Below are 27,680 nucleotides of genomic sequence, written 5' to 3' on the forward strand. Positions count from 1 at the left end.
TCGTATGATCTCTTCAATCCCTGATGATACCTCCCAAGCCTTTCTGCTACCCTTTCCCTTGTCTCATCCATCCAATCTAAATTCCGAGCCAGCAACTCGTTATTTACAATGTCGCTTGCAATGCGGGTTCGACTCGTTGGTACTTGAATTTCGGTGGGGATCACTGCTCCGTGCCGTAGGTCAGAGCGAAAGGGGAGATTCCTGTCCCTCTCCGTGCGGTGGTTTGATATGCCCAAAGTACATTGTGTAATTCTTTGGCCTACAGGCTCTTCTTTTCATCTAGCTTCTTTTTCAGATTTTGCAGTATTGTTTTATTAGAAGCTTCCACTTGACCGTTTCCTTGAGGATACCGTGGAGACAAGTTTAATCTGTGAATCCCATACTCTTGGCAGTAGGCAAGGACCTCCTGCCCTTGAACTGTCTGCCGTTGTCAATAATTATGGCATAGGGAATCCCAAATCTCATAATTATCTGCTCCCAAAGGAATTTCACCACTTCCTCTTCTCGCACTCTTACTAGTGGGACGGCCTCTATCCATTTTGTGAAGTAATCCTTCCCGACCAATAAAAACTCTCTTCTTCCCGTAGAGCGGGGGAACGACCCCATTATATCCAGCCCCCACATAGCGAAGGGCCAGGGGCTACAAATCGAATAAAGTTCTTCCGCGGGTTGTCGTATGATGGAAGCATGCCTTTGATACTTGTCACACTGCTGTGCATATTTTTTAACATCTTCCTGCATGTAAGGCCAATAATACCCTTGGGTTAGTGCTTTGTGTGCTAGTGACCTTCCTCCCGAATGATTCCCGCATACCCCTTCGTGTAACTCAGTGAGGATCAGACGTGCTTCCTCATGGTTTAAGCATCTCAAGTGTGGTCCTCCATATGACATTCGGTAAAGCTCTCCTTCTATGAGCACAAATTGCCCAGCCTTCTTTTTTAGTTTCCAAGCCACTTTCTTCTCTATAGGTACTTCCCCTGTCTTTAAAAAATTTACTACCTTGTCCATCCAACTTGTATGTGAACTAATTGACGCGCAATACGTTCTTTCTTTTAGGTCGATACTTGCCTCGGCTTGAAATTCTATGGGGGCCGTTCGGACTTCGGAATCATGGAGCATAGATGCAATATATGCCAAAGAATCAGCATGTCGATTGTCGTCTCTGAATATCCTAGAAATTTTTATATTTTTGAATCCGACTATTTTTCTCTTGACCAGCTCCACGTACTTTGCCATTCTATCATCCTTTACTTGGAATGTCCCTCCGCACTGTTCAACTACGAGTTGGGAATCTGAGTAAACTTGCAGTTCGTCAATATTTAGGTCCCTGGCCATCTATAATTCGTCGAGAAGTGCTTCGTATTCTGTTTCGTTGTTTGACGCTCCAAATCCTAACTTTGTTATTTTTTCCAGTCGATCATTGCTGGGAGTAACCAACACCATTCCTACTCCTGATCCAGGAAAATTTGTTGATCCATCAACGAACAATCTTGACCCTGTTTCCTTGCTCATTGGTCAGGTACATATTCTTCGAGTGGATCTGATTTTTCTTCTTCTTCCCAGTACGGATCTTCTACGGGAAAGTCGGCTAGGGAGCCAGCAACCACCTGTCATTTCTAAGCGCTCCATGGTTCGAAAATGAGGTCGAATTCTCCTAATGTGATGGCCCATTTAACTATCCTTCTGGATTTTTCGGCACTATGCTGAGTATACCAACGCGAGACCGATCTTCTCTGTTCGATTGTATTTTTCCTTCGAAGGCCCCAATGTCTTACTCACAAAATAAATTTGTAATTCTTTTTTGTCCTCCACTCTGAACAGTATGGAGCTTATCGCTGTTGACATAGCTGCTAAATACATACCCAAGACTTCGCCATCTTCTAGTTTGCTTAAAATGGGAAGTGATCCGAGGTATTATTTTAAGTTCTGGAATGCTCTCTCGCATTCTTCTGACCATACGAACCCCGTTCCTTTCTTGAGCAACGAGAACAGGGGTTTACATTTATCTGATGATCTTGATATGAATCTACTGAGCGCGGTTATCCTCCCTGCTAGTTTCTGCACCTGCTTAACGCTAGTTAGTGAAGTCATCTCTTTCAGCGCCCTTATTTGATCTGGGTTGGCCTCAATCCCTCTTCTCGTAACCATGTATCATAGGAACTTCCCGGAGGATACCCCAAACATGCATTTCTTTGGATTAAGGCGCATTTTGTACTTCCTTAAACGGGCGAACATATCCTCCAAATGATTCATGTGGTCCCTTGCCTGTTTGCTTTTAACTAGCATATCGTCTATGTAAACTTCCATAGTGTCCCCGAGTTTATCTTCGAACATCTGTGTAACCAACCTCTGATATGTAGCCCCAGCGTTTTTCAGCCCAAATGGCTTTACTTTATAGCAGAACAGCCCTTACTCGGTGATAAAGGACGTTTTCTCTTGATCTTCAAAAGCTAATGGGATTTGATTATAACCGGAGTACCTGTCCATGAACGAGAACCTTTCGTGTCCCGTTGTGGCATCTACCAACCGATCGATCCTCAGGAAAGGAAATCCATCTTTCGGGCACGCTTGATTCAGGTTGGTGAAGCTAATACATACCCTGACTCGACCATCCTTCTTGGGTACCGCTACTATGTTCGCTATCCATGAAGGGAACTGTACTTCCTTGATGAATCCGGCCTTTAGAAGCTTCGTTATCTCCTCATTCACAGCTTGTCTTAGCTTCGGTGTTAATCTCCGTGGTTTATGCTGAAATGGCCAGGCGTTCGGATCTATGTGTAGTTGGTGACATGCCACCCGTGGATCGATCCCAGGCATATCCTCTAATGACCAAGTAAACACGTCTTTATTCTTTCTCAAGAACTCAACCAAACTATCTGTTTCCTTCTTTTCCATTTTTGTCCCTACGTAAGTCAGATGTACTCCGTCTTCTCCCAAGTCAACCTCCATTACTTGTTCTAGCATGGATACTCGATTAGCTTGTTGCGGTTTCTGTAATTGCTATAACTTCTCTGGGTCAGTTGTATTGTTTTTCACTTGTTCGATCCTCTGATGATGTTCCTTCTTTCTTCCATCTTTTATTGCGCAGGTAAAGCATTGTCGAGCTATTGTCTGATCTCCTCGCACCTCCATGGGCCCTTGTGGGGTCGGGAAACGCAACACTTGTGGAACGTGGATGGTACTGCTTGCATTGAATGAATCCATCTTCGTCCGAGGATAGCATTATACGCCGAGTCAGAGTTTACTATGACAAACGTGGTCACGACGACTTTTGGTCCAGCAGACACGGGTAAAATTATTTCTCCTGCAAATCTAACGGGACTTCCATTAAATCCGTAGATACTAATATCAGATTGCTCCATTCCTCCGAGCATTCCCATCCGTTCTGCCGCTGACAGAAATAGGATATCTACTGCACTTCCTGCATCAATTAATATCCTTTTTAGGTCGATCAGACCAACTTCCAGGATGACCACTAATGCGTCATTATGAGGGTTTGACACTCTTTCTAGATCTTCGGGGGTGAATACCGTTGCCTTACTCCCCCAAACCGATTCTGGTACCCGAGCCACTTTGATTCCTTCCGCCACCTGGTACATTTCTCGCTCGTGCTGTGTTTTCTTGATTTTTGAGCGGGTCTGTTCTTTCGTCGTTCTATCTGCTTTCAATTCTACCACAATCGTATTTACTACCCTTCGAATATTCTCATTCTGAGTCGGGAGTTTTCGAGGGGGAGGTGGTGGCAAATCTTGCTTCCTCGGTTCTTCACCTGCTACGTACCTTCCGAGTTTTCCTTCGTCGATTATATCTTGGATAACATGCCTTAGTTTCCAACAGGTATCGGTCGGATGATCTTCCGCCTTGTGGTATTCGCAGTAAGGCATTCCTAGTCTTCCGCGATAATTCTGAGGCGTTGGCCTGAAGCTCGGGTCTTGTTGAATATGCCTTAGTATCTTCAAAGGCCTTACCTTTAGGGGAGTCAGGACCCGTTTCGAATTCCACGAACTTTGGCTCGAAAGCTCCCGTGTTTTCTTTTTTTCGGGTCCCATATCTTCTTCACTCCTTCTCCTCTCCAGATCCACGCTTGAAGGTGATGCTGTTTTTGATAGTACCAGAGATTCTCTGGATCTGGTTTTCAGTGTTTCTTCCAAGGTAATGAATTTATCAGCTATCACGTAGAGGTCCTCCATTCTCTCTGGGGTTTTTGTTACCAGCTCTTCGTGCAGCCTGGTCCCCGGCATGATCGTGTTCACATATGCCTGGACGACCATTCCATCTTCTGGATATTCCACCGAAAGAAGTTGACTCTTGAACCGAGCCGTGAATTCACGAACACTTTCCTTTTCCTTCTGTCGCAAATAAAACAAGACATTGACTTTGACTTTCCTTCTTCTATTGTGAATGTATTGCGCGACGAACATCTCCTCTAATTGCTGGAAGCTTCCGATCGTTCCGGACGGGAGTCCCTGAAACCATGAAAGTGCCCCCGATTTGAGTGTCGAAGGAAACAATTTACAGATCAAAGCGTCGTCTCCTTCATATAGGACCATCATGTTTCTGTAATGCATAACATGTTCCACCGGATCTTTCGTCCCATCGAACGAATCGAATTTTGGCATGTGAAACTTTATCGGTGTTACGGCATTTCTGATCATGGCAGAAAATGGAGAGGTCCTTAGATCCCTGATGGCCGACTGGGCGAGTTTTCCCACTTGTCCTCTTTTCGCCACATTTTCCTCTCTACGCTCGAGCATATCCTCCACTTCTTTAAAGGTAAGTAGGTTTGGAAATGCGTCTTGTTCTGTGAATACCTGACCCCTTCCGCTTCCTGCCTCCTGTCTATGATCATGATCCCCGGAATATTGGCCTCCGTCTTTATTCGATCCTTCATGATTTCCTGACTCCTCTTCCCTTTGCCGCTTCAGGTGTTCGTTCTCCCTCTTCAGTTCTCGTATCTCCTCCGCCTGTCGATCCAAGTTCCGTTGTAGCTCTTCTCTGATTTGCGCCAGTAACTGCTGGACATCTGGTGCTATTAAGTTATCCTGATCTCCCTGACCACGTCTCTCCTCCGTTGCTCCACGTGCTATATTTTGCTCAGCATCTCCTGCAGTTCCCTCAAACATTCTCTTTGGCTACCGTTCTTCTCCCGATGTTTCTAGTATTGGTCATGTGTTTGTCGTGTTTCTGTTTTTTTTTCCCACGGACGGCGCCAAATTGTAGTCCCTGAAAAAGATCACAGATGGAATCTTTACTACTCCTTCAACTGAAGATGAACTCTTTGCGGATTCCGTTCTCCGATCTTTCCTGCAAAAGAAAAGACTCCGATGCTAAAGTTAGTTCATGCCTCAAAAATCATCCTCCCCTTATTCACTCTATTTCCCCCTTTTTATAGAACTTCCCTCCTTCCATTTCCCCTCCTTTTTTGTATCAATCTCTATTCTTTTGGAAAATTAACCGCTTGATCCCTCAAACTTAAGATCTGGGATTTCTTCCTTTGAAGAATTAAACGCTCAATCCCTTAAAATTAGGATCTGAAATCTTGTATTCAAAATCCCGTATTTCTAGGGATCACTATTCCTTATCCTCCCACGTGGCTATTATCTCTTATATCTATCCCGACCTATCATGAATCGGGGGTATACACACCCGAACCTCCTGCGTATTCCCTACTTATGAGGCATTCTCTTATTAGTAGGATTTTACTCCTCCACTCATCAAAGCCAACAACAAATTGCACTACAAAAATGGTTGGTTTTAACGGCAGAACGTTAACGGCGTTTTACAAAAGCCGCCGTTAATTGTTGTTCTACAACGACGTTTACTCTCAAACCGTCGATAATTCTATCGTCAATATGTTTTAAATTGTATTAAATATTAGACGGCGGTTTCTAAGCACTCGTAATATTACAAACTGTCGGCGGTTTAATTGAAACGTTGTTAATTAGCTTGACTATTTTTAAAAATGTATAAAATAGCGTTCACGGCGGTTATAAAGTGCCGCAAATAAATATGAAACAACGGCAATTCCTAGGAAACCGCTGGTAATATTAGTCCAATAACGGCGGTTTAATTTAAACGTCGTTAGTTAGTTTCACTATTTTTTAAATATATAAAATAGATTTAACGGCGGTTACCAAGTGCCACTAATACATATAAATCAACGACAGTTTTAAATAAACCGTTGCTAATAGTAACCTAATAACGGCGTTTTAATTGAAATGCCGTTAATTACCTTAATTATTTTTTTAAATACATAAAATAGATATGACGGCGGTTTGAAAGTGTCGGCAATACATATGATTTAACAGCAGTTTCTGTTAAAGTGCTAGTAATATTAATAAAATAACGGCGTTTGAATTGAAACACCGTTAATTAGCTTGACTATTTTTAAATATGTAAAATAGATGTGACAATGGTTTTAAAGTGCCGGTAATAAGTATGAATCAACGATGGTTTCTATTAATTGCTGGTAATGTTAATCAAATAATGGCGTTTTAATCAAAACGCTGTTAATTAGCTTGAATATTTTTAAATATATAAAATAAATTTAATGACGATTAATATTCTTCTAAACCATTGGTAATTAAACTCAAATATTTTTTAAATTTATAAAAAAGACTTAACGACGGTCATCAAGTGTCGCCGGTACACATGAAACAACGACTTTTTTTCTTAAGAATCGCCCATAATTTAATCCGTTCATTTTTTAAATTAATTAAATTTATAAAATATGTTTTTACTGTGTTTTTTAAAAGTTGGTAATATATTCTTTAATGACAATAATTAATGATTCGCCATTCACGCATTTTGTTTGTTTGATTATAATTATAAGTGGCAAAAAAATTTCCTCTCTCACGCACTTTGTTTTAATGAGATCATCACTTTCAAAATATAAAAGTAGCAATCTCGTTAGCTTTTAGCAAGATTGTCACTTTTCAAATAAATATTAGTGATCTCGCTACCTTTTATAAGAAAGACGAGATCGTTACATTAAAATCTCTACAATCTCATTATGCATGTTTTTTGAAGTAAACTGAATAGTGTACTTGAACGAGAATTTTAACAAAAATTGCACATGTTTTCATAATTTTATCTAGAAGATCTTCAACCCTTTCCCTTTTATCTCATTAAACAATTTGAGTGTGTGTTCAAGAGCCGAGGCCTTTTTCTCTTTTCATCCATGCTTCTAAAGTTGTATTGTTTAACTTATCTCCCTTACATTTACAAAATATCCAAATTTACATCTTAAATAATAATTTTTATTACCATTAAAAAAGAAACAAAAATAAATTAACAACTAACAAGGGAAAAAAGTTTGAATGATTAATTGCTACAGATCTCTTTGAGGACACCATTTCACTCCCTATATTTCCTAAACTATTCAAAGACCAGCCAATGAAATGATTGATATCACATTGTGCACAATGAAATATTCACCTTACTACACGTTAGCAGGTAAAATCATAATTTTAGAACTCATTGAGTCAATTCAAAACTTGACCGAGTCAATTCAAAACTTGACCAAGTCAATTCCACTTGATTGGATTTCAAGGTGTCTTAGCCCTAAAACTTTATGAACCCAACTTGCTAAGTTAACTCGGCCGATCAATTGACTCAACTCCTCATCTCAACTGAGTCATCCCAAAAAATGAACCACCTTGGGTAAAAAATTCAACCGATTTAATTGGGTATATATGATATTTTTTTGGGAGATGTATCTTAAAAATACTTCTATGTTAAATATATTTATTTATTTCATCTTAGTAGATTTGCAAGTTTTTTATCCTTGTAGATTAGTTGGAAATCGATTTGATTCAAGCTCTTGAGTTTTAAAACTGTGTAAAATTTCATGTTGATTAAATCGGTTGAAATAAATATAAAAAAACTTTTATTTAAATCAGTTTAGATGTTCATAGAGTTAGGAGTGTGAATGGATAGTCGAAAATTCGAATTCGAATTGAAAAAATTGGATATTATTCGAAAATTTCTAATATTGAATTTGAATTCAGATAGTTTTATATATTCAAATCCTTATCGGATATGGATTCAGATATTAGCATTTCTAATTCAATAATATCCAAATCGAAATAATATATAATATATATTATTTTATTTGATTAATTTTTTATATAAATAATATGGGAAATGTTCAGCAACAAACATTTTGACAAACATTTTGGCAAAACATTTTTCAAAACATGGGTTAGAGGTTTTGGAATGGGCTGATTTTTGGTGAGGATGATCTCTACGGTGAGGAGATTATCATCACCAAAAATCAGCCCATTCCAAAACTTCTAACCTCATCAAAAATGATTTACAAAAAATGGACGGTCCACGATTTTTCAACTTGTAAACTGGGGATAGAAGTTTTGGTATGGGCTGATTTTTGGTGAGGATGATCTCCTCACCGTAGAGATCATCCTCACCAAAAATCAGCCCATTCCAAACCTCTAACCCATGTTTTGAAAAATGTTTTGCCAAAATGTTTGTTGCTGAACGGGACCCAAATAATATAATATATAATAATTTTTTAATAATGAAATTATCGTATATTATCCGATTCGAATTCGGATATTAGATAAAAATTTTGGATTTGAATTTAGATATTTCTGCATTCGAACCAATAAGCATCCGTTGACAACCTTATATAGGGTTGAATCTCAACTCATTTGGGTAAAATAAGAGAGTTTCTATTACCACACCAACTTTTGCTAACGCCACCTAATTCATATTTACCCAAAAAAATCATTTTTTAGGGGCGATTTTGTAGTGAACCGCAGCAAACACAGCAACATCGACAGCGTTTTAGAGAAATCGTCGACGAATCACCAATATTTTGGCGCCAATCTTACATTTTTGTTTCCTCTCTCCCTCTTGAACTGTAAGTCTCCGTCGATTTCATTCCATCTCCTTCTTGCACTCTCTCTTTCTATCTCTCTCTTGCCCTAACTCCAAATCTCTCCTTTTCACACCCTCTTTGTCTTTGTTACAGTTTTCATCCCTACAAAGTCGTAGAAGCTAAATTTGTTGCAGTTGTTTTATCAGAACTCTCTCTGTCTATCTCACTCTATTGCCCTAACTCTCAATCTCTTCTTCTCACACTCTCTTCGTCTCTATTACGATTTTCATCTCTACAAAAGACTTAGAAGTTCAACTTGTTACAGCTGTTTTACCAAGGCTCTATAAATTTGAGATTTGTAAAGGTTTTGTTTTTTAAACTTCATTTACTTTGATAAATCTCATTTACTTTCATCTTTAATGATCTTTTTTTTTTATGAATTTTAGAGTTTTTGTTCTTTTTCTTTATAGAACTATGGATATTTTTTATTAAAATTATTACTTGGATGCTGGGTTTTGTGTAGATTCTTAAATTGGGTATGCTTATACAGGTTTCAGGAAATTTATGGAGGAATTTCTTGATTTTTGGTTAATAATTAATGGTTAAGTTTTATGGGATTTATTTTGTTTTTAATAATTTACCTTTAAAGATACCTAACTTGTATGGGGTATTAATTAACTAAATTTTTTTGCAAATTTTAGTGTTTTGTTTCTTTCTTTTTTCATATTATAGGTAGAGTATTTCTTTGTTATCTTTGTTCTTTATATGACTATGGTTTTTGTGTAGAATTTCGATGTGGATATTGCTTATAGAGGTTTGAAATCTCGAATTGGATATGCTTATGACAGGTTTCAAAAAATTTATGGAGGATTTTTTGATTTTGATTAATAATTAATGATTAAGTTTTATGGGATTTGTTCCATTTCTGATAATTTTGATCTTGAAAGATACCCAACTTGTATGAGGTATTATTGAACTAGTTTTTTTTTATATAGAATTTTGGAGTTTTTGTTCATTTTTCTTTATAAGATTATGGATTTCTTTAGTAAAATTATTACTTGGATGCTGGGTTTGGAGAGGTAACTATAACTTTAAAGTATCTAAGTATGATAGTTTAGAACATCCATAATGCTAGGATAGTTTAATGGTATTACTTGCTTATTCTTTCCTTCTCTTACTACTTCGACTTTGTTTGTTCATTTCCATTTGTTGTCATAACTTCGATTTCACTTAGAAAATCATTTTTTTATGGCTAAGCTGGACTTGAACCCCGACCTCTAAGTCGTTTTTTATGTCTTACCGTGTGGGCTGTGACACGAGGGACTTTTACGATTTGTGGTTGGTTTGTAGATTGCAAGGATAAACTAGAAGATGGAAACAGAACCCTTATCCAAAAATTTTAGTCTCAATTGACTCAGCAACTTGAGGTCTTGCATAAGACAATTGGAACTTCCATGATACAGCAGGAATGACAACTTAAAGAAATGGAGGAAAATATGCATTTGCAAATGTTTCTACAAAGGTGGAGGTAAAGTGTACACTTTTTTTTAAAGAAAATCAGATGTCCACTTGGAGTATTTGGACTTATAATTGTTTCTTCTGGTATGTTTTGTAGGCTACTAAAGATCTTCGAGGGCAGGTAGGAAAGTCGAAAATGATGCACGGTTCCGATATCAAAGCTTTAATGGAGAGCCTCAACCTTGGTTTAAGGCTAGAAAAGTCCTTATTTATTTGGGTTTATATTAATACTTCTAGTGTTAGTAGTTCATCATATTTGATATATTTTAATCGGTGGTTCATCAGATATTTGCACATGTGTGTGCATGTGGAGACACACCTTTGATAATATAGTGTTTTAAAGATGACTTTTTATGCTACCATATAGCTAACATATTGTATTGTTCATCATCATCATCATGAGCCTTCTCTTGAAAAAAATTGTGGTCATCTAACAAAGTGTGGGGTTCTTGTATATCAGTAGTAATATATTGTTTAACTTTAGTTTCGAAGCATCAATCCTAGGGTTTCCAACTTTAGGATTCTAAATCCATGAAACCTAAATTACTGATTATATAGGTTAGTATACGACGTTGAGATTAAGAGACTTCAACTGTGATCTCAACCTCATTTTGGATGGAATCAGATTGTAGGTGAGTTTGTGGTTTAATTTCAGTTAAAAAGACTTAGATTTAGAGTTTCACTTTATTTTTTTTATAGAATTAAATCCTAATTTCGGTTTAATCATTTGTTACAGCGGTCCCGATACTTGTTTGCCTCTCTCTCGCTTTCCAAATTTGGATCACAATCTAACAATATCTTAATTTATTAAGTTCTTAATGGCGAATCTTTTGAATATGAGGTGGTAATCTCCTTTTAATTGTATTTACATACATGTTTTATGTAGGTTGGGCAAATCTTCCAGAAATTTGAATGTCATGATAAAACTGGAGGCGTTGTCCGCAATGTTGTGCGTTGGAGCATCCCAACCTTATTATTGGTACAATCCTGCATTCTCTTTTTCACTAAGTATTGAGCTTGAACTTTTAACAAATGTTAAATAAGACGAGAATGTTCAATCTAATTATTAATGAGCTTAAAAGTGAATATGTTGTCACATACTCATATCATGTACATTCAGGGTCTCTAAATATGTTGTGACATTTCTTATCATGCCAATAATCTGTCTTATTTGAGTGTCCAAACCCAAAGATTTGGGTTGGCTGAACAAATAATTTCCTCTATCCCACTACACTCAACTCTGTCTAGAGCCATGTATTATAATATTGAAAGAGTGTTCATATCTGCTTTTACTACAATATTTGTGCCCATTGACTGAACTCTTTTTGCTTCTTTCATATAGAGGAAGAGGAAGGTGCAACTCTGCTTGTTTCTGCAAAATTCTCTGTTGTTTCTAAGCGTTTGAAGAGGTTGGTTCCTTTGTCTATCTTAGCTTTTTCCCCCCTCCTATTTATGGACGAGACTAGCAATCAATAGATCATATACGTGTTCTTAGAGTTGGTTACGTTCGAACTTTTGACATGCTTCTGTTTTGTGGTCTTCCTTGGACATAAATATTAAGGAAATGTTCTAGTTCTCAAATTGTACTTGCTGCTTTCCTCTTTATTAAGTGTTAGCGACTGCTCTTTCATATATATATATATATATATAGCTGTGACACTATTTGCCATGTATGTTGATTGTCGGTAGCATGATATCTTGCATATTAGACTGCTTATTCCTCTATCTTCTGTTCTTCTGGTAAATAACAATGGTAAATCTATGCGAAGTGCAATTTAAGGTTCGATATAACATAGAATGCTAAATGGCTTCAAATGGATATGGAGACCAGTCAATAATTCTATTCATATCTTGGGAAAACTTCAAGGTTTTGTGTTTCTTTTCTCTAAGCCTACACATGTGCGTCGTAGATATATGTCAACTTCTATTCCCAAGTTCTTCTCTGATTTTTTTTATTTTATTTTAAACAAACACCTTTGTTTGCCTTGAATGATTCCAGTCCATGTAAGAGAGTTGTTGTTTCTGTAGCCCTGGGTTTTGGATTTCAAACCAACTACATTGGTTTGTGTTGCTATGTCCACATCGTGAAAGAGATGTTATATGCCTACCACACACCCTATGACCATGAGGGAAGAAATCTTAGTGGATTTGCACCACTCTTATGGGGCAGAAAAATTGTTTATTTTTGTTGAGTGTAAAATTTGCGGGGAGAATGTGAGTCACCTTCTAACCAAGTAAAGAAACCCTGGGTCAATTTGGAAAACCCATGTCAGATTGGAATTCAGGTTTATGATTGAGCTTGGTCCCATTGATCAAGCAGTTGGATAGATGTACGTTGGTGCAACATAGGCAGGCATGCTTTGAGGATATTTGATTTTGAGATTTTAATCAACGAAAGTTGTCACACCAAGTGTAGCAGAAAAGATGTATATTGAATCATCTGCCCATGATTGAAACATGCCAGTATCCTCTAAAGGTGATATGTAGTTTCCACCCACATTGTGTCAAGTGTCACTCCATGCTATGCTTTAGCTCCGCATGTTAGGGACAAAGAGATGATCCTTATTATTGAACAGTCAATATACATAGGCAGAAAAAGAGATGATCCTTCTTCAAACCTCAGTCGAAGGATTTTTGTTTCGTTTTGAAATATTTTAGTTGGAATTGAGTCTGAATTTGCATGTTTGCAATCCATCTTTGAATTTCCTATCCCTTTGTAGTGAAATAAGAGAAAATGTCTTACTAGTTTGCTTAAAGACTCTGCTGGTAATGACTACTGCATCTGTTATTTCTGATTTTCTTTTGTAATACTTTAGTTAGAATTAAGTTTGTATATAAGGTTTTACTTTACCTTAAATGTTGGCATTTGGAGAGAGTTGGTCCATTTATTTACACACTTCATCATAATGTCATCTAAATATTGACACTGTTGATTGAAAGATAGATGGTTATCTATGATCAAGATATTAGGATTCCCAATAGGTATATTTATCTCGAATATCTTGTATAGTAGTTGAGCTTATACTTATATATATCTGCTTGTGGAGTCTGAATGGGCTAAAGTGAAGGAAACATGTATTCATTGATTGGTGAGATTTTTTTTTTGGGTGTATTAGTGTGTTTGTTAAGAGTCATTCTGCAATTGGTGCTCTTTCTTGTATGTCATGATCTTTATCATCTATCACTGGGGGCTTTTGTTGCTTCATCAAAGGTGTGCAATTTTTTTGTATACAATTCTGTTTTGTAAAGATGAATATGCCATCAATACATATGTATTTTTAATGAGTGCCATTGATGCATATTTTTGTTTTTTTCAAGCTGAATGATTGAGAGCTTGGTATGTTTTTTTTCCCCCTAATAAGATTGTTGTTTTTCTTTTTGATTATTTCCTTCATTCCAGCTTTTTGTTTATATGGCATCCTTGTTAATCTTAACACTTGCTCTATTTTATCCACATTCAATGTGGATGATGCCATGGATGATATTCTGCGCCAATTCAACGGTGTTTCGGGTGGTCTAATGCGTAAGGTTACAGGTTCACCCTCATTGCCTTGTGCCCCTACTTCAATTTTTGGCAGAAATTTGTCAGGGAATGGGGATGAGATGAATAAAAGCTACAATGACATGGAAACATCACAAAGCCACTATGACATGGAAACATCACATAGCTTGTCTGATAATGAGGAACATTACTTGGATGGAGACCATGGCATTGCGGAAGTAGTGTCCGGTGTACAAGTTAATGGATGGCATTCAAACAATGAATTGAACTCAAAAAGCTTCCCACCCCGAGTGATTAAACATGATGAACAATCCAGAGACTTGAGTTCTGAACAAAATCGAAATTCATAGGCGATATATGGACAGATGGGATCAAATGGAGCCTCAGAACTTGTGGAGGATCCAATTGGAATGCCACCAGGGGTATCATTTGTTTATCGAATAGATTACAAATTCTTTCTCATTATACTCCTTGATAACTTGCCTGTAGTCCCTTCAACAAAATTTCCATTATGCTTCTAACATTGGTTAGATTTCTGATTCGAATATGGAAATCGTTCTGTCATCTTTGACCCACTAATGTGTCATGGGATTAAAAATTGTCCCTGAAGGCTGAAATGAGGTGCAATGTGTGCTGGAGAGAACTTGAAGGGTGTGCCATATCGACCACTTGTGGCCACCTCTTATGTATCTGCTCACATATTATTTTTCTTTTATGTGCAGTTATACACTAACTTATTTTTCACATAGAAATAATGAAATTGGTTCTTGCATTTGGTTTCTTCAACATCAGGAAAAAGGCATGGAAGATGCCACTAAGATCCTTAACAATGATGCAGTTTGTCCCATTTGTGATCAAGTGCTTTCTAAAAGGTACATTTACCCCCTATTCTTAAAGCTCAAGTTGTCTGGAATGTAGCATATTGTCGATCTTTTTTTTTTAAATATGAAAAAATTCTTTTGTGGTGGTGGATTTTGATAAATAAATGATGGGTTCTGCTGGGCATGGTTGAACTGAAAATGAAGTTCAAATTGTAACTTCAATTTTGCATTTTATAGAACAATAATGTGTTAAAATTTTACTAATTACAAAAACAGTGGTATGTATGTCATGGCCTTGTTTTTCAGAAAGACACAATGCTTCATATTAGGTTTCCAAACCTTTACCAATTTGTTAGAATGAGTCATGCTGGAGTGACCTTAAGATTGGAACTCATATCGCACATCCTGACGTAAAAATGTGTAGGAACCATAGATATTTTTTGACTCATATCTTGATGAAAAGCAGCTATGATTTCTACACACTTTCAAGTCAAGATGTGCGATATGAGGTACAATCTTGAGGTCTCTTCAGCATTATTCTGTTAGAATGTTATCTTAGTCTGCAAATAGTTGATCCTCAGCACTATCACTACTGTCTAGGAGTGCTTCAGCTTTCATTTGCAGCACAGCCCACTTAATTTTTCTTTTATATGTAACTCTTTTTAAGTTCTGATCATCACTTACCCATTATTGTTTTCCAATCATCAGCCTTATGAAACCAGTGGATATCAATCCCAACAATGAGTGGATAAATGTAAGAAAACACTCCTCCATCTACAATTCTTTCCTTCTTTCTTGCATTCTATTCTAATCTACAGCTATATTTTCTGTTGTAGATGGCCATGGCTGGAATGTCTCCCCAAATATGTATCCTTCACCTTTTTCAAATCTTGGTTCACTGCTTAGAAAAGCTTCTTTAAATCCCCCTTATATACGAGTAGATTCTGTAAAGAAATTTAGTCTTTCTGTCTTCCTTGAACAAAGCTAGTGATGAAGAGTATATATATCGAAGCGTGATGTTCTTCATCGTGCAGAAGGAACTAGAGATGCAATACAAGATGAATAATATAGTTTCTTAATGTCAGCATAAATGTGAAACAATTCAAGAAAAATTTTCATACTGCACAGTAGAAAATGGCCAAAAGGTGTTAAAAAGCAAGAAAATGGCCACAATTAAAGATCACTTTCTCTCTTTTTTTTTTGTTTGGGGTCTGCATTTTATTTTATTCGTTAAAAGGGCAGGGCAATAGCTTCTTTAAAAACTTGTAGATAGTTTAGGAGTATCTGAAAATATTTGGAAAAAGAAATAGAGGTTGTGCTGGAGTGACCTCAAGATTTGACCTCACATAGCTCAACGTATGGATCTGATGTATTCCGGCTTCAAAAACTTAAGTGGTGTTAATGTTAATATTGTATTTAATGGTCCAAATGATGGTCATTAGACTTAGTTATATGGTCATGGAGTTCTTTCCCCATCATTTTAATTTCTTTGTTTTTGCAGGGACTGAACAACTATGGGAGTGACATGGTTGTTTCATGCCCAATTATACCTCTACTTTTTTCTTTGACAAGTAATTAGTTGGGAAATAAAGGTAACTCAATTGAAATTCCTTTCTAAACTAAATATGTTTAGTTTGAAGTGATCTGAAGATGCAAGTTTGTTTTTTAATGATACGAGTTTCTTTTGAAATTGCAGATAAGAAGAATGTAATGGTAATTATCATAATTACAGTTGTTATTGGAATAGTAGTTATCGTCAGTGTTGGAGTCTACACATACTTATATTGTAAGAGGGGGACTAAACAGAGAAGCAATAAAACAAGTGAAGAATTTGCAGATTCAAATATGCTAGGAGACAACCCAGATTTTGCAAATTTTCATTTTGAGATGATATCAATTGCAACAAGCAACTTTGATGATGGGAATAAGCTTGGGCAAGGTGGTTTTGAGCCAGTTTTCAAGGTATTAGTTGTTTTACTTGATTTCATTATCTTCTTAATTTTACTCCCTTAAAAGTAGGCAAATTAGAATTTCCTACTTATAAATGAAAATTAGCCTTAATAACACCCAACTAATTTAGTGAAGGGGTTTATTGTAAAAACTGGTTATTTTAAATAGATTGATGTTTGTTTCTAGGGAATATTACCAAATGGACAAGAAATAGCTGTACAAAGACTTTCTAAGAGATCTAGACAAGGTGTGGAGGAGTTCAAGAATGAGGTTGTGGTGATTTCAAAACTTCAACATAGGAATCTTGTTAGACTTTTGGGCTGTTGCATTGAAGGGGATGAAAAGATTTGATATAAAAGTTTGTATTATATAGGCTATTTTGATTTGAGTCGTGTTGGTGACACAAACGAAGACACAAAGGTGACAAAATGATGTGGTGTCATGCACATTACCGTAGATGCTTTTCCGCGAGTTACGAGTAAAAAGCATCTACGATTATGTGTGTGCCACCACATCATTTTTGTCACCTGTGTTATTCCAACATTTTCCTTTTGATTTATCTAATTCATTAATAATGTGAATTTTGAAATGCCTCTCCATATCATGAGAATGTTCTAGAGTAGTTCAAGGATGATTTCAGATGTGCATTAGGAAGATAATTTAGGAAATTAGTCCAAAGTTATTGATTTTTTTTATTTTGAATGAAATGTTTTGGGTGATATCATTTTGGTTTTTGTCTTGACCGAAACATTGCCCTGGAATGAGATTTTATACCTTGACCATATGCACCCTGTGGTTCTGAACTTCAGGTTCTTGCAACATTGGCTACAAATGCATTAACCAGCCACACACTGATCAATGAAAGTACTTAACTGTTTCTAATAACTGCTGCTGATGCGTGGTGCCACGTGGATATTCGTAAGGATGATATTGTTGCTTGACCCACTAATCTTGGCTGGATGATGGGCCCTTGGCTAGTTTAGGCTTCTCTATTGAATGGGGCTTCCATGGCTCTGTATAATGGATCTCCACTTGGTTCTGGATTTTTGCGAAGTTTGTACAGGTATTAACTTCTTTTTATATTTTTGACAAACTCATTCACTGCCATATGGGTCTCTCTACCCCCTTAGTAGGTCTTTCCATACTTTGTTTTCATGTTTTCTTGAGAATTTCTTAAGAATGTTAGTACATTTCTTTAATACTTGAAAAAAATGTTTTACCAATATATTGTTGTAGCCTTGTAGGAAACTCTAAAACATGGAAATTCAAACCCATGAGTCACAAACAAAATCAAACACAAAGTATTATTAATATTGAATTATATCATCATCATCATCATCATCATCATCATCATCATCACCATACTTAAGTATTATTAATATTTTTTTTCTTGATGATAAATCAGTCTTAACAGTTTTTGGAGATCTTACTGACAGACAAGTCTCTTGGACCGTGTTAATCATATTGAAATAGGTGATTAGGGGATATAAATGAACATACACCTTTATCTTTATTTGTTAAAATGGATGGTAACATAAAATTTTTTTTGGTTTATGCAATTGCTACTTATATAAAGTACCCACTCATTTGAGTACATTTGCTAATATTGATTAAAAGCTCAAGCAGCAAAAATTGGGAGCACACATCTGTACCAGGTTTACTTTTTTCCTCCATTATTGGATATCCATCCATTTTTTCCTACAAGTATGAATGAGTTCTCAATTAATTTATGTGATAGCATTAACTACTCAGGCATTTACATTAGTTGGTTAAATTATACAAAGTACAATTGACATGCTTCTGAGATAAGGTAAGAGGGAATTAGCTACTGTAGTCAGTGTAGTTACCCCCTGCCACACACACACACACACAATCACTTGGTGGATTGATTCAGAATCAGAGGCTTAACTAATTTGGGCATGTTCTATTGGTTACAAGTTCTCGTATTGGTCATAATCGAAACTGATTATAACTATTTTTGGATCCCCATATCCATTTCTTAACAGGGCATTTCTTGTTTATTGATTGTTTGGATGTTTGCTCTGATCCACCTAAAGATGATTTGAGAAGGAAATATAATGGGTGAATGGAGCAAGATATTGCAGTAGGTATGTTGTTTCCACAATGAAATTGAATAATTTTATATGATAACTTGTTTCTTCATTTTTTCTTTTTTTCAAACATGATTATACTTCATAGAGAATTATATATGTATTAGTAAGGAATGCAGATACACCATGATCTTACAGGGATTTTTTTTTTTTTTTTTGAATTATTTTTATTACCAGCGGTTTATAAACCGCCTCTAATGTATGCTTTTAGCAGCGAGTTCAACGAAATGCCGTTAATATTCTGTATTATCGACGGTTCATTAAAGCGCCTCTAATTCATAATTTACCGACGATTTCCAAGAAATGCCGTTACTATCCTATATTACCGGCGGTTTTTTAAGTGCCTCTAATTCATTATTTAACAGCGGTTCCAGAGAAATGCCGTTAATATAGTATATTACCGGCAGTTCTGCAAGTGCCTCTAGTACATTATTTCAGTGACGGTTTATATAAGAAGCGCCGTTTTTATTATGTATTGCCGGCTGTTTATAACCGCCAGTAATAGAAAATACACGGAGTACAAGAAAGTTTTATCGGTATTTTATAATCGCCAGTAATTTGGTCCTAAAACCGCGGGAAAAAACATATTATTGCTGGTGGTTCTATAACCGCCGCTATAGCTTTCCTCGATGCCTCAATTGCAAGTTAAAAAGCTAACTGCTGTTGAGATATAATACCGACGCTTTCTTAGCGTATGGCGGCAATTTAAAAACGCTGGTGAAGACCATTTATTTTGTAGTGTTGGTCAAGTCTAGTAGAGATGAAGATTGAGGCCAAAATCTTCAATGGGCTATTTGGCTATGTATGATAGGTTTTATTGGAGTTTTCAACTTGACTCGACTCTGTGGATATCCAAGACGTGTCAACTTTTAAAACTAAGATTTTAACATTTAAAAGATTTTTATTTGACATCCTAATTAGGGCTACTGCAAGTCCGGCGGGTTGGGGTTCAACATATGCCCTATGCCCAACCCGCTCCCGTACCGAACCAGACCTCAGGCATGAAATGTTCACCCAGGTCCAACCCAAGTCAGACTGGTCAGGTTGATCGGGTTGGCCTGGTTGGTTCACTCCTCATTAATGCTAGATAATTTTGTGATGACAAGGGCTTATAAAAGGATAAGTGAAATGTAAAAATTGTAAATTTACAATTATTTGTCCTAAATGTGCATTTCAAAGTTTATAAGCATGAAATTATAAAGAAGAAAATGATAATGAATAACTAAAGTTTCAAATGTGAATTGTGAATGAGGAAAAAACAAAGATATTGAAGATACTTTTAAAACTATAGTCGCATTTAGTTTGGGTTCGGGCAACCCGATGCCTATGCGTGAACCCTACCCAATTCTTTCTTGAACCCATGTTCATCTTACCCAGACCTGACCAATGGTCGGGTTCAACCCATCGGATTTGTGTTTGGACCACCCAAGTTGCAGCCCTAATCCTAATATGTGTAGAGGGCCAATAAAGGCTTTCGGCCAAGTTGTCAATGGGCTTTACTAAGCCTACGATAGATGGGCCTTTAATGGGTTAGGATCAAACACGATTTTGGCCCACAATCTTACATCATAATCAACCGATAATCGTCATCAACATTCCTCAAAACTCTGGCCAAGCCATTATCCTAATCACTAAAATTCTCTTTTTTCTGCATATTGGTACACAAATAATTAACCATAAAAACTCTCAACTGCATTATATATATCATCAAAGCGTGTTATCCTTAAGATTTACGGTCGAGTAAATGGATTTGTAGTTCAATTTTGTTTAGCATTTTGTCTTTAGTTTTTCATTGATTTAGAAGGTGTAAAGGTAGAGAAAATCAAGTAATTAATTTGATTGTAATCACAGATGACCATGGCCAAGGGGAGCGTGTAATTAATTTAAAAGTTCAGGATAAATTACACTTTAATCATCTATGTTTTGATGTAATTCCCCGTTGACCCCTCCACGTTTTGACAATTTCACTTGCCACGCCTATGATAATCTAATCAACTCACTCAAATCCACTTTCGGGTATGTTTGATTGCATGGAAAGTCACTTTCCATGGAATTTGAAATCCATGGAAAATTAGTTGTGGAAAATAGGTAGGGTTGGAAAATCAAATTCCATTGTTTGATTTCACTTGGTTAAAATCATAGAAAAATATGAGAAAAAAGAAGAAAAGGAGAAGGAGGAAGAAGATGAGAGGAAAAAGAAGATGACGAGGAAGAGGGAGGGGGGAGGATGTGGTGATGGTGACGACGAAGGTGGCGGCGGCGACGACGACGGCAACGGTGGCTGCGGCGACGATGACGACAGCGACGGTGGCAGCAGCGACGAAGATAAGTGAGGAAGATGGGGGGAGAACGTAGTGGTGGTGGTGGCGGTGGCGGAAGAGGTGAGGAATGGAGAAGAAGGTGAAGAAGAAAAAGAAGAAGAGAGAGAGAAGGTGGTCGGAGACGGAGCCGACGACGACGATGGTAACGACAGCGATGACGATGACGGCGAGGTTAGTGTAATGGTAGTGGTGGTGGTGGTGGTGGTGGTGGTGGTGGTAGTGGTGGTGGTAGGGAAGAATTGAGGATGGAAAATATGGGTGGATTTCATTTTCCCACCCATATGGGTGAGAAAGTGAAATCCATGATTTAGTGGACTTTTTGAATGAGGTGGAAAATGAATTTCCATTTCCATGTGCAATCAAACACTTGAAAAATGTTATTTTCCATGGAAATTGATTTTCCACCCTATTTTCCATGTGCAATCAAACATACCCGAACATGTACTATCTATTAAATCTGTGATGTTAGATTAGAGAAAATGAATAGAAAAGAATATGAAATAAAATAACAATAAATTACAAATACTGAAAAAACAAAATTTTAATTTTTGAAAAAATACAATTTTAATTTTTAAACAAAACGGAGCTTGTATTAGACAAAATAGCCTTAAGACAGATTTCCCGCCTGGAATGTGTTAATAGTCTTTGGACATCTATGTTGTAGGGTACAATACTCCACACGTGCACAAGACAGCACTCTTAGTGTACACATTCAATTGAACTTGTATTGTGGTTTGTACTCTCAAAGACATACGGAAAATCTCTTGAAAACCAAAGACACTATGCAAATAAAAATATCTGAAAATTGAATGATGCAATAGAGAGAACAAAATGAGAATTTATAGAATTAAAAATGTCTCTTTGGACAATTACTAAGAATAGTGAAAATGTACATTAAAAGTGGTTATTCGAACAGACACCTATGTATGTAGAAAATGTGCTTTGGTTGTGATTATTTGAACATACATATTTATTAAGGATGTCCCTGATAGAACAGTTATGAATTGTGACTCAACGAGTTCAACTCATTAGATAAATTAATTTAAGTAAAAAAACCCCAACAAATTTTAGTGAAAATAGGCCTTTCACGTGAAGTATAAATCCAAGATTCCTTCCGTCCCTCCCATACTCGCGTATCACATGCACACACGCACTAAGATTTTTCAAATCAATAGATCAAAATCCCTTTAAAATCCATGGGTCATCGTATGCATGTGGGATTTACCCATATCTCTCTCACATTCATTATACTATGTGAGAATTTCTATATAAGAGGTACACTCTTTACTTGTTTTTATCCGATGTGGGACTAAATCATTTCTATTACAAATTAAAAAATAAATCACTTTCACTTCTACCTAATAATGGGATGAATCCCAGATTTTTCCAATTGTTTTTGCATAAAAAATTAATTTTAAATTTTATACAGACAAGTTCACCTTTTTAAATATATTATTCTCTTTTATAGACAAAAATAAAACCTTAATGGACAAAAACTATATATTTTACTTAGAGTCAAGCTGGTCTAACTACTAACTTAATAAGATTCATATCTTACTTACTCTAAGGGTCATTGTACCTGATGAATCGCCATATAGCAATCCATAACTAAGGTCATTGTGGCCCAGATGGATCACCTCCAATGATGAAAAATAAGTTTTTTTATTTTATTTTATTTTTGAAATCTGTCCTTCAATGTTCTTGGTATTTTGTCCTCAACAACTCTGAGGCATGGGATCATATTTTAGGCCGTGTTTGTTTGTCCTATTTTTCAGTGCTTATTGCTAAAAAAATTAAATTCAGCACTTTTTGTAAAAATAGCATGTTTGTTTACTCTATATTTTCAACGCTTATTGCTGAAAATAAGTGAAAAAAATTCAATATTATTTTGATGCTGAAAAAAAGTACTGAAGCGGTAAGCACTTCGCTTTTTTCGACACGGACAAGTATGCCTTTCATTTTTTTGAGCATGGACAAGTATGCCCTTATTTTTGAAAGGATATTACCTCTTATATCCCATGGATAAGTATATAAGTACTTCACAAATTAATAAACCCACACCATGGCTAAATTATTTTGTCTTATATGAGTTAAAAGTTTTGGAATAAGTTGATTTTTGATGAGAATGATCTCTACAATGAGGAGATCATCCTCACCAAAAATCAGTATATCCTGAAACTTTTAACCCTGTCAAAACAAGTTCAATAACCGTAAATCGTCCATTTAAAAAAAAAAAACTATTTTTGATGAGTTAAAAGTTTCAAAATGTACTAATTTTTGGTGATGATGATCTCTAGACTATATAGACTATCCTCACTAAAAATTTACTCATTCCAAAAACTTTAACCCATATAAAACAAAAAAAATTGGCTATGGTGTGGGTTGCCCTTATTAATTCATAGAGTGCTTTTATAATTACACATCCTTCATTTCCATCGAAAATTATTCATCCAAAATTAAGTTCTTTTAATGTTGATTTCAAATTTTGGTGACTTGTATGACATTATTATTTTTAATTTGAAATTTGTGGGCTTTTATAAATAGAAATTATTATTAATAAATTGAAGATTTGAGTATTATTTATTATTAAAAAATAAATTGTATTTTAATTTTATAAGAAATAATATATTTTATTGTGTTTGATAAGAAATAGACATTTGAAACATACAAGCAATGAATAATATGATTGTAAGGGTAACAAAGACAATTTACCAGTTTCAGCAATGTATAACAAACATGATTCAGCATTTAAACAAACAACTTTTTCAGCACTTAAATTCAGCGCTTATAAGTTTCAGTGCTTAATGCTATTCAGCACTTATTTTTTTCAGTTTAACAAACAACACCTTAGTTGAAAACCAAGTCCTATGTAGCATTTTTGTCTTATGAAAATCTTTTAAAACAAAAAATATATATTAAATGGGCTAATATGGTTAAATAACATTGAAAAGTTAATGCTGTTTCAGATGGGGGAGGTAAGTGCAATTATCATAAAGTTAAGGGTTCAATGCTGAATTAGATCAAACCATAGGGGATTAAAGTATAATTTACCCGAAATCAAAACACCAACTATTAATGTTAGACCTTAGTCATGGGAGCTTTCTGATGTCGCTCCCTAACCTAGCACTGATGGTTTGTAAGCTGATATTTCTGTGAGCCATGATAATATGACACCCCTCTCCGAATCAAGCCCCCTACGCCCCCATCAGAGATTCGTATAAGAAATTTTTTTTATGATTATGTGTATCCCGAGGCAAATGATCTACGATTCTATGATGGGGCGTTAGAAAATTATTACACTTTCTCTAATTTTGGATACCACTTCCACAGTTTAAAAATCCAATCTCCATGACTTTGTGTCATCTGTCATGTTATTAATTTATTTTTCTTTTTTATGTGCTAAAAAAAAGTACTAATTGTAATGGAGTATTGGTGATTATAAGAAGTACAATATTTACAATGTTGTAATATACAAAAATTAAAATGTTATTAAAATTGCAAAATTCATGGGAAAACTTCTCAAGTTAAAAACCCTTTCAATTGTTTAAAATACATTAAATATTAATTATTAGTAAGTCATGATATAATTGATTAATTTACTAAAAATTTGTGTATTAGTTAAACCATGGGAAAAGAGAGATGAAACACAAAAAGCTTAATTAATATTTTATTGTTACTTTTAAATTGAAAAAATAAAATTTTATCAAATACAAAAAGAAAAAAAAAATTCAGAGCTGAGCGAGTAAGGATAACCACAAACCTGGTTAATGATTCTGTCTGTGGTCCAACTTGACCTTATTGCTTCACGAGCTATTGTGAACAAATATTTCTTATTTGCCCAAGTGAAGGCTCTTGATAGAACTGCCAATATTGTTCAGAATTAGAAATTTCGAGCTGTCTTGAGTGAGTGAGTGAGTGCGGGGGGACCTCATATATATGAGAATCTGTATTTTGATGATAATTGGATCCATGAGGATTTTAAATCATAATTCTAAGTCATAGTTATCTCAAGTGTTGAGAAAGGGCACTATAACAGGAATGGGCTTGATAAGGAGATCATTGCTGTTAAATTTTATATAATAATAACAGAATTATATATATATATATATATATATATATATATATATATAGGGTCAGGTTCAAGGGCCATATGAGAAAACATTTGAGAAAACTTTCGTTTTTCAAAAAATTTAAAATATGGGTTAGAAATTTTGGATTGAGCTGATTTTTTGTGAGGATGATCTCTATGATGGAAAGATCATCAAAAAAAAAAAAAATCAGCCCAATCTGAAACTTCTAACCCCATTAAAAGTGATTTAGAATGTGGATCGTCGATTTTTTACCAATTTTTATCACTAATTTGTAAATCACTTTTGATGGATTTAGAAGTTTCTGATTGAGCTGATTTTTTGTGAGGATGATCTTCTCATCATAGTGACCATCCTTGCAAAAAATCAGCTCAATCCAAAACCTCTAACCCTTATTTTGAAAAACGAAAGTTTTCTCATATGTTTTCTTATGCCCTTGAACCTGACCCATATATATATATATAGGGTCCCGTTCGGCACCCTAAGTTTTACCACACACTTTAGCAAACGCGTTTTGTCCTACATGGATTGGAAATTTCGGAATGGGCTGATTTTTGGTGAGGATGATCTCTATGGTGAGGAGATCATCCTCACTAAAAATCAGCTCATTCCAAAACTTCTAACCCCATCAAAAATGATTTACAAAAAATGGACGGTCCACGATTTTTCAACTTGTAAACATGGGGCTAAACATTTCGGAATGGGCTGATTTTTTTTTTTTTTGGATGATCTTTCCATCATAGAGATCATCCTCACAAAAAATCAGCTCAATCCAAAATTTCTAACCCATGTAGGACAGAAAACGTTTGTCAAAGTGTGTGGTAAAACTTAGGGTGCTGAACATTTCCCATATAGGGTCTCGTTCGGCACCCTAATTTTTACCACACACTTTAGCAAACGCGTTTTGTCCTACATGGGTTGGAAATTTCGGAACTAAAAATTAGTTCATTCCAAAACTTCTAACCCCATCAAAAATGATTTACAAAAAATGGACGGTCCATGATTTTTCAACTTGTAAACATGGGGCTAAACATTTCAGAATGGGCTGATTTACGGGGAGGATGATCTTCTAATCATAGAGATCATCCTCACCAAAAATCAGCCCATTCCAAAACTTCTAACCCATGTAGGACAGAAAACATTTGTCAAAGTGTGTGGTAAAACTTAGGGTGCTGAACATTTCCCATATATATATTATATGTACTATTTTATGAACTCCATCAATGAGGATGTGAAATCATCGTTCTATTCATATAGCTCTTTACAGTGTTGGGAATGGGTACCACATTGGGAATGGGAGTATTAATGATGATTTCTTGTTGGGTAAAGATTTTTTGCAACAAAATTCTATGAAATTTTCATTTACGTCACTCATAAATATTTTAACGAAAGAATCACCATTGTATTAATTCAGCCTTGATTTGGGTTGCTACTTCATTCCTCCCCTTTTTAAATGAGTCGTGATAATATAATACAGTTTTGGCACATGCACTTGACATTTTTACTCATAACTCAACAAACGCTTAACATGTGGCAAGAATGACATCAACCATAGAGAGATTCTTTCTCTTGTCCGTTGTCGGCATCTTTATTTTTTTAGATTTTAAATCTTAAAAAGGATTGTTGGACCCACATTGATAATCACATTTACAGTCTAACAACACGGTCTTTTAGATTTTATAAAAATATTCATATTAAAAAATATTTATATATATTAAAATAATATTATTTTTTAAACTTGATCTAAGTTGTTGAAAATGAAAGACTAACGAGCATTCAAATTTTAAAATAAAATTCAATGGTAAAAAATATAATTTTTTTTTAAAATTCATATAATTTTGTTATCTACAATTATATTACATCAGATCATATTTTTAATGTCACGAAGTGATCAGATCAAAAAATTTTCTTTATTTCACAATGAATAGGAGAGAGAAAATGGCGTCAACTGCGTTAACCACAAACTGTCATCATATTATCAAAAAATCATTTTACACATCACAAAGTGGTCCATGGAGACGAATGTTTGAATCACATCTAAATAGATCTCCTCGCACAAAAATAAATAAATATTCTTAAGGGTCCATCAAGACAAATGTCTTCGACCACATCTAATTAGATCTTCCCACAAAAAGAAAAGAAAAAAAAAAAACAGTACTATTGGTGATTTCTATTTGTCAGATCCATGTGTCTTTTACATAGAGTACATCAGCACGTCAGGTAATATGGGATAAATGCTTCAACAGTACTATTGGTGATTTCATTTATAAGCCCCAAATTTAGATGGTTACTTTATTCTTTATCTTTTAAGTTAAAGAGCACATGGAATACGCATATTAGAGATATGTACAGTTATGTATCCCGAGAAAAAAGATCTATGATTCTGGCCTATGCCACTTCATATTAGAACCACCTTAAATTAGGCTTCCCATAAATTTAAAAAATATATATATATATATAAAATAAATAAATAAATAAAACTTTAATTGATGAGGATGATATCTCCTTGTTAATAATTGAAAAAAAAAAA

The 27,680-nt window shown here is 35.4% G+C and overlaps 2 protein-coding genes across 17 annotated transcripts; one reads left to right on the forward strand and one right to left on the reverse strand.

Moving 5' to 3' along the window:
- Positions 1-3,104: 3,104 nt before the first annotated feature.
- Positions 3,105-5,123, reverse strand: LOC147381719 (uncharacterized). Its single transcript, XM_086430047.1, has one exon. It carries the CDS (start codon positions 5,121-5,123, stop codon positions 3,105-3,107), a length of 2,019 nt encoding a protein of 672 aa, XP_086286173.1.
- Positions 5,124-8,750: 3,627 nt separating this feature from the next.
- LOC147381720 (E3 ubiquitin-protein ligase CCNB1IP1 homolog) lies at positions 8,751-18,988 on the forward strand. 16 transcript variants are annotated; one of them, XR_015174402.1, is made up of 11 exons: positions 8,761-9,203; positions 10,190-10,367; positions 10,455-11,336; positions 11,700-14,731; positions 15,389-15,434; positions 15,517-15,547; positions 16,182-16,272; positions 16,377-16,393; positions 16,487-16,642; positions 17,440-17,693; positions 18,637-18,986. XR_015174402.1 is itself a non-coding variant. In XM_086430048.1 (10 exons), exons 4-7 carry the CDS (start codon positions 14,225-14,227, stop codon positions 15,598-15,600), a joined length of 267 nt encoding a protein of 88 aa, XP_086286174.1. In that variant the 5' UTR covers positions 8,761-9,203; positions 10,190-10,367; positions 10,455-11,336; positions 11,700-14,224; the 3' UTR covers positions 15,601-16,272; positions 16,377-16,642; positions 17,440-17,693; positions 18,637-18,988. The 16 variants fall into 16 exon arrangements, 1 of the variants encoding a protein (XP_086286174.1); XR_015174403.1 differs by having other exon boundaries at positions 16,518-16,642; XR_015174394.1 differs by having other exon boundaries at positions 11,700-11,766; positions 13,758-14,731; positions 15,517-16,272; positions 16,377-16,642; positions 18,637-18,988.
- Positions 18,989-27,680: the final 8,692 nt, after the last annotated feature.

Source organism: Akebia trifoliata, unplaced genomic scaffold, assembly GCF_017979445.1.
Source record: "Akebia trifoliata isolate Shusen 1 unplaced genomic scaffold, ASM1797944v1 Contig00287, whole genome shotgun sequence".
In the NCBI taxonomy this organism is placed as follows: Eukaryota; Viridiplantae; Streptophyta; class Magnoliopsida; order Ranunculales; family Lardizabalaceae; genus Akebia; species Akebia trifoliata.

What these genes read in the sequence shown, in the direction of transcription:
- LOC147381720 (XM_086430048.1), top strand. Translation starts at nt 14,225, where the DNA reads ATGGGATCAAATGGAGCCTCAGAACTTGTGGAGGATCCAATTGGAATG. An exon ending in CAATTGGAATGCCACCAGGG is followed by an intron (nt 14,282 to 14,651) that starts GTATCATTTGTT and finishes CTTCAACATCAG; the next exon opens with GAAAAAGGCATGGAAGATGC. An exon ending in GATCAAGTGCTTTCTAAAAG is followed by an intron (nt 14,732 to 15,388) that starts GTACATTTACCC and finishes TCCAATCATCAG; the next exon opens with CCTTATGAAACCAGTGGATA.
- LOC147381719 (XM_086430047.1), bottom strand. Translation starts at nt 5,123, where the DNA reads ATGTTTGAGGGAACTGCAGGAGATGCTGAGCAAAATATAGCACGTGGA.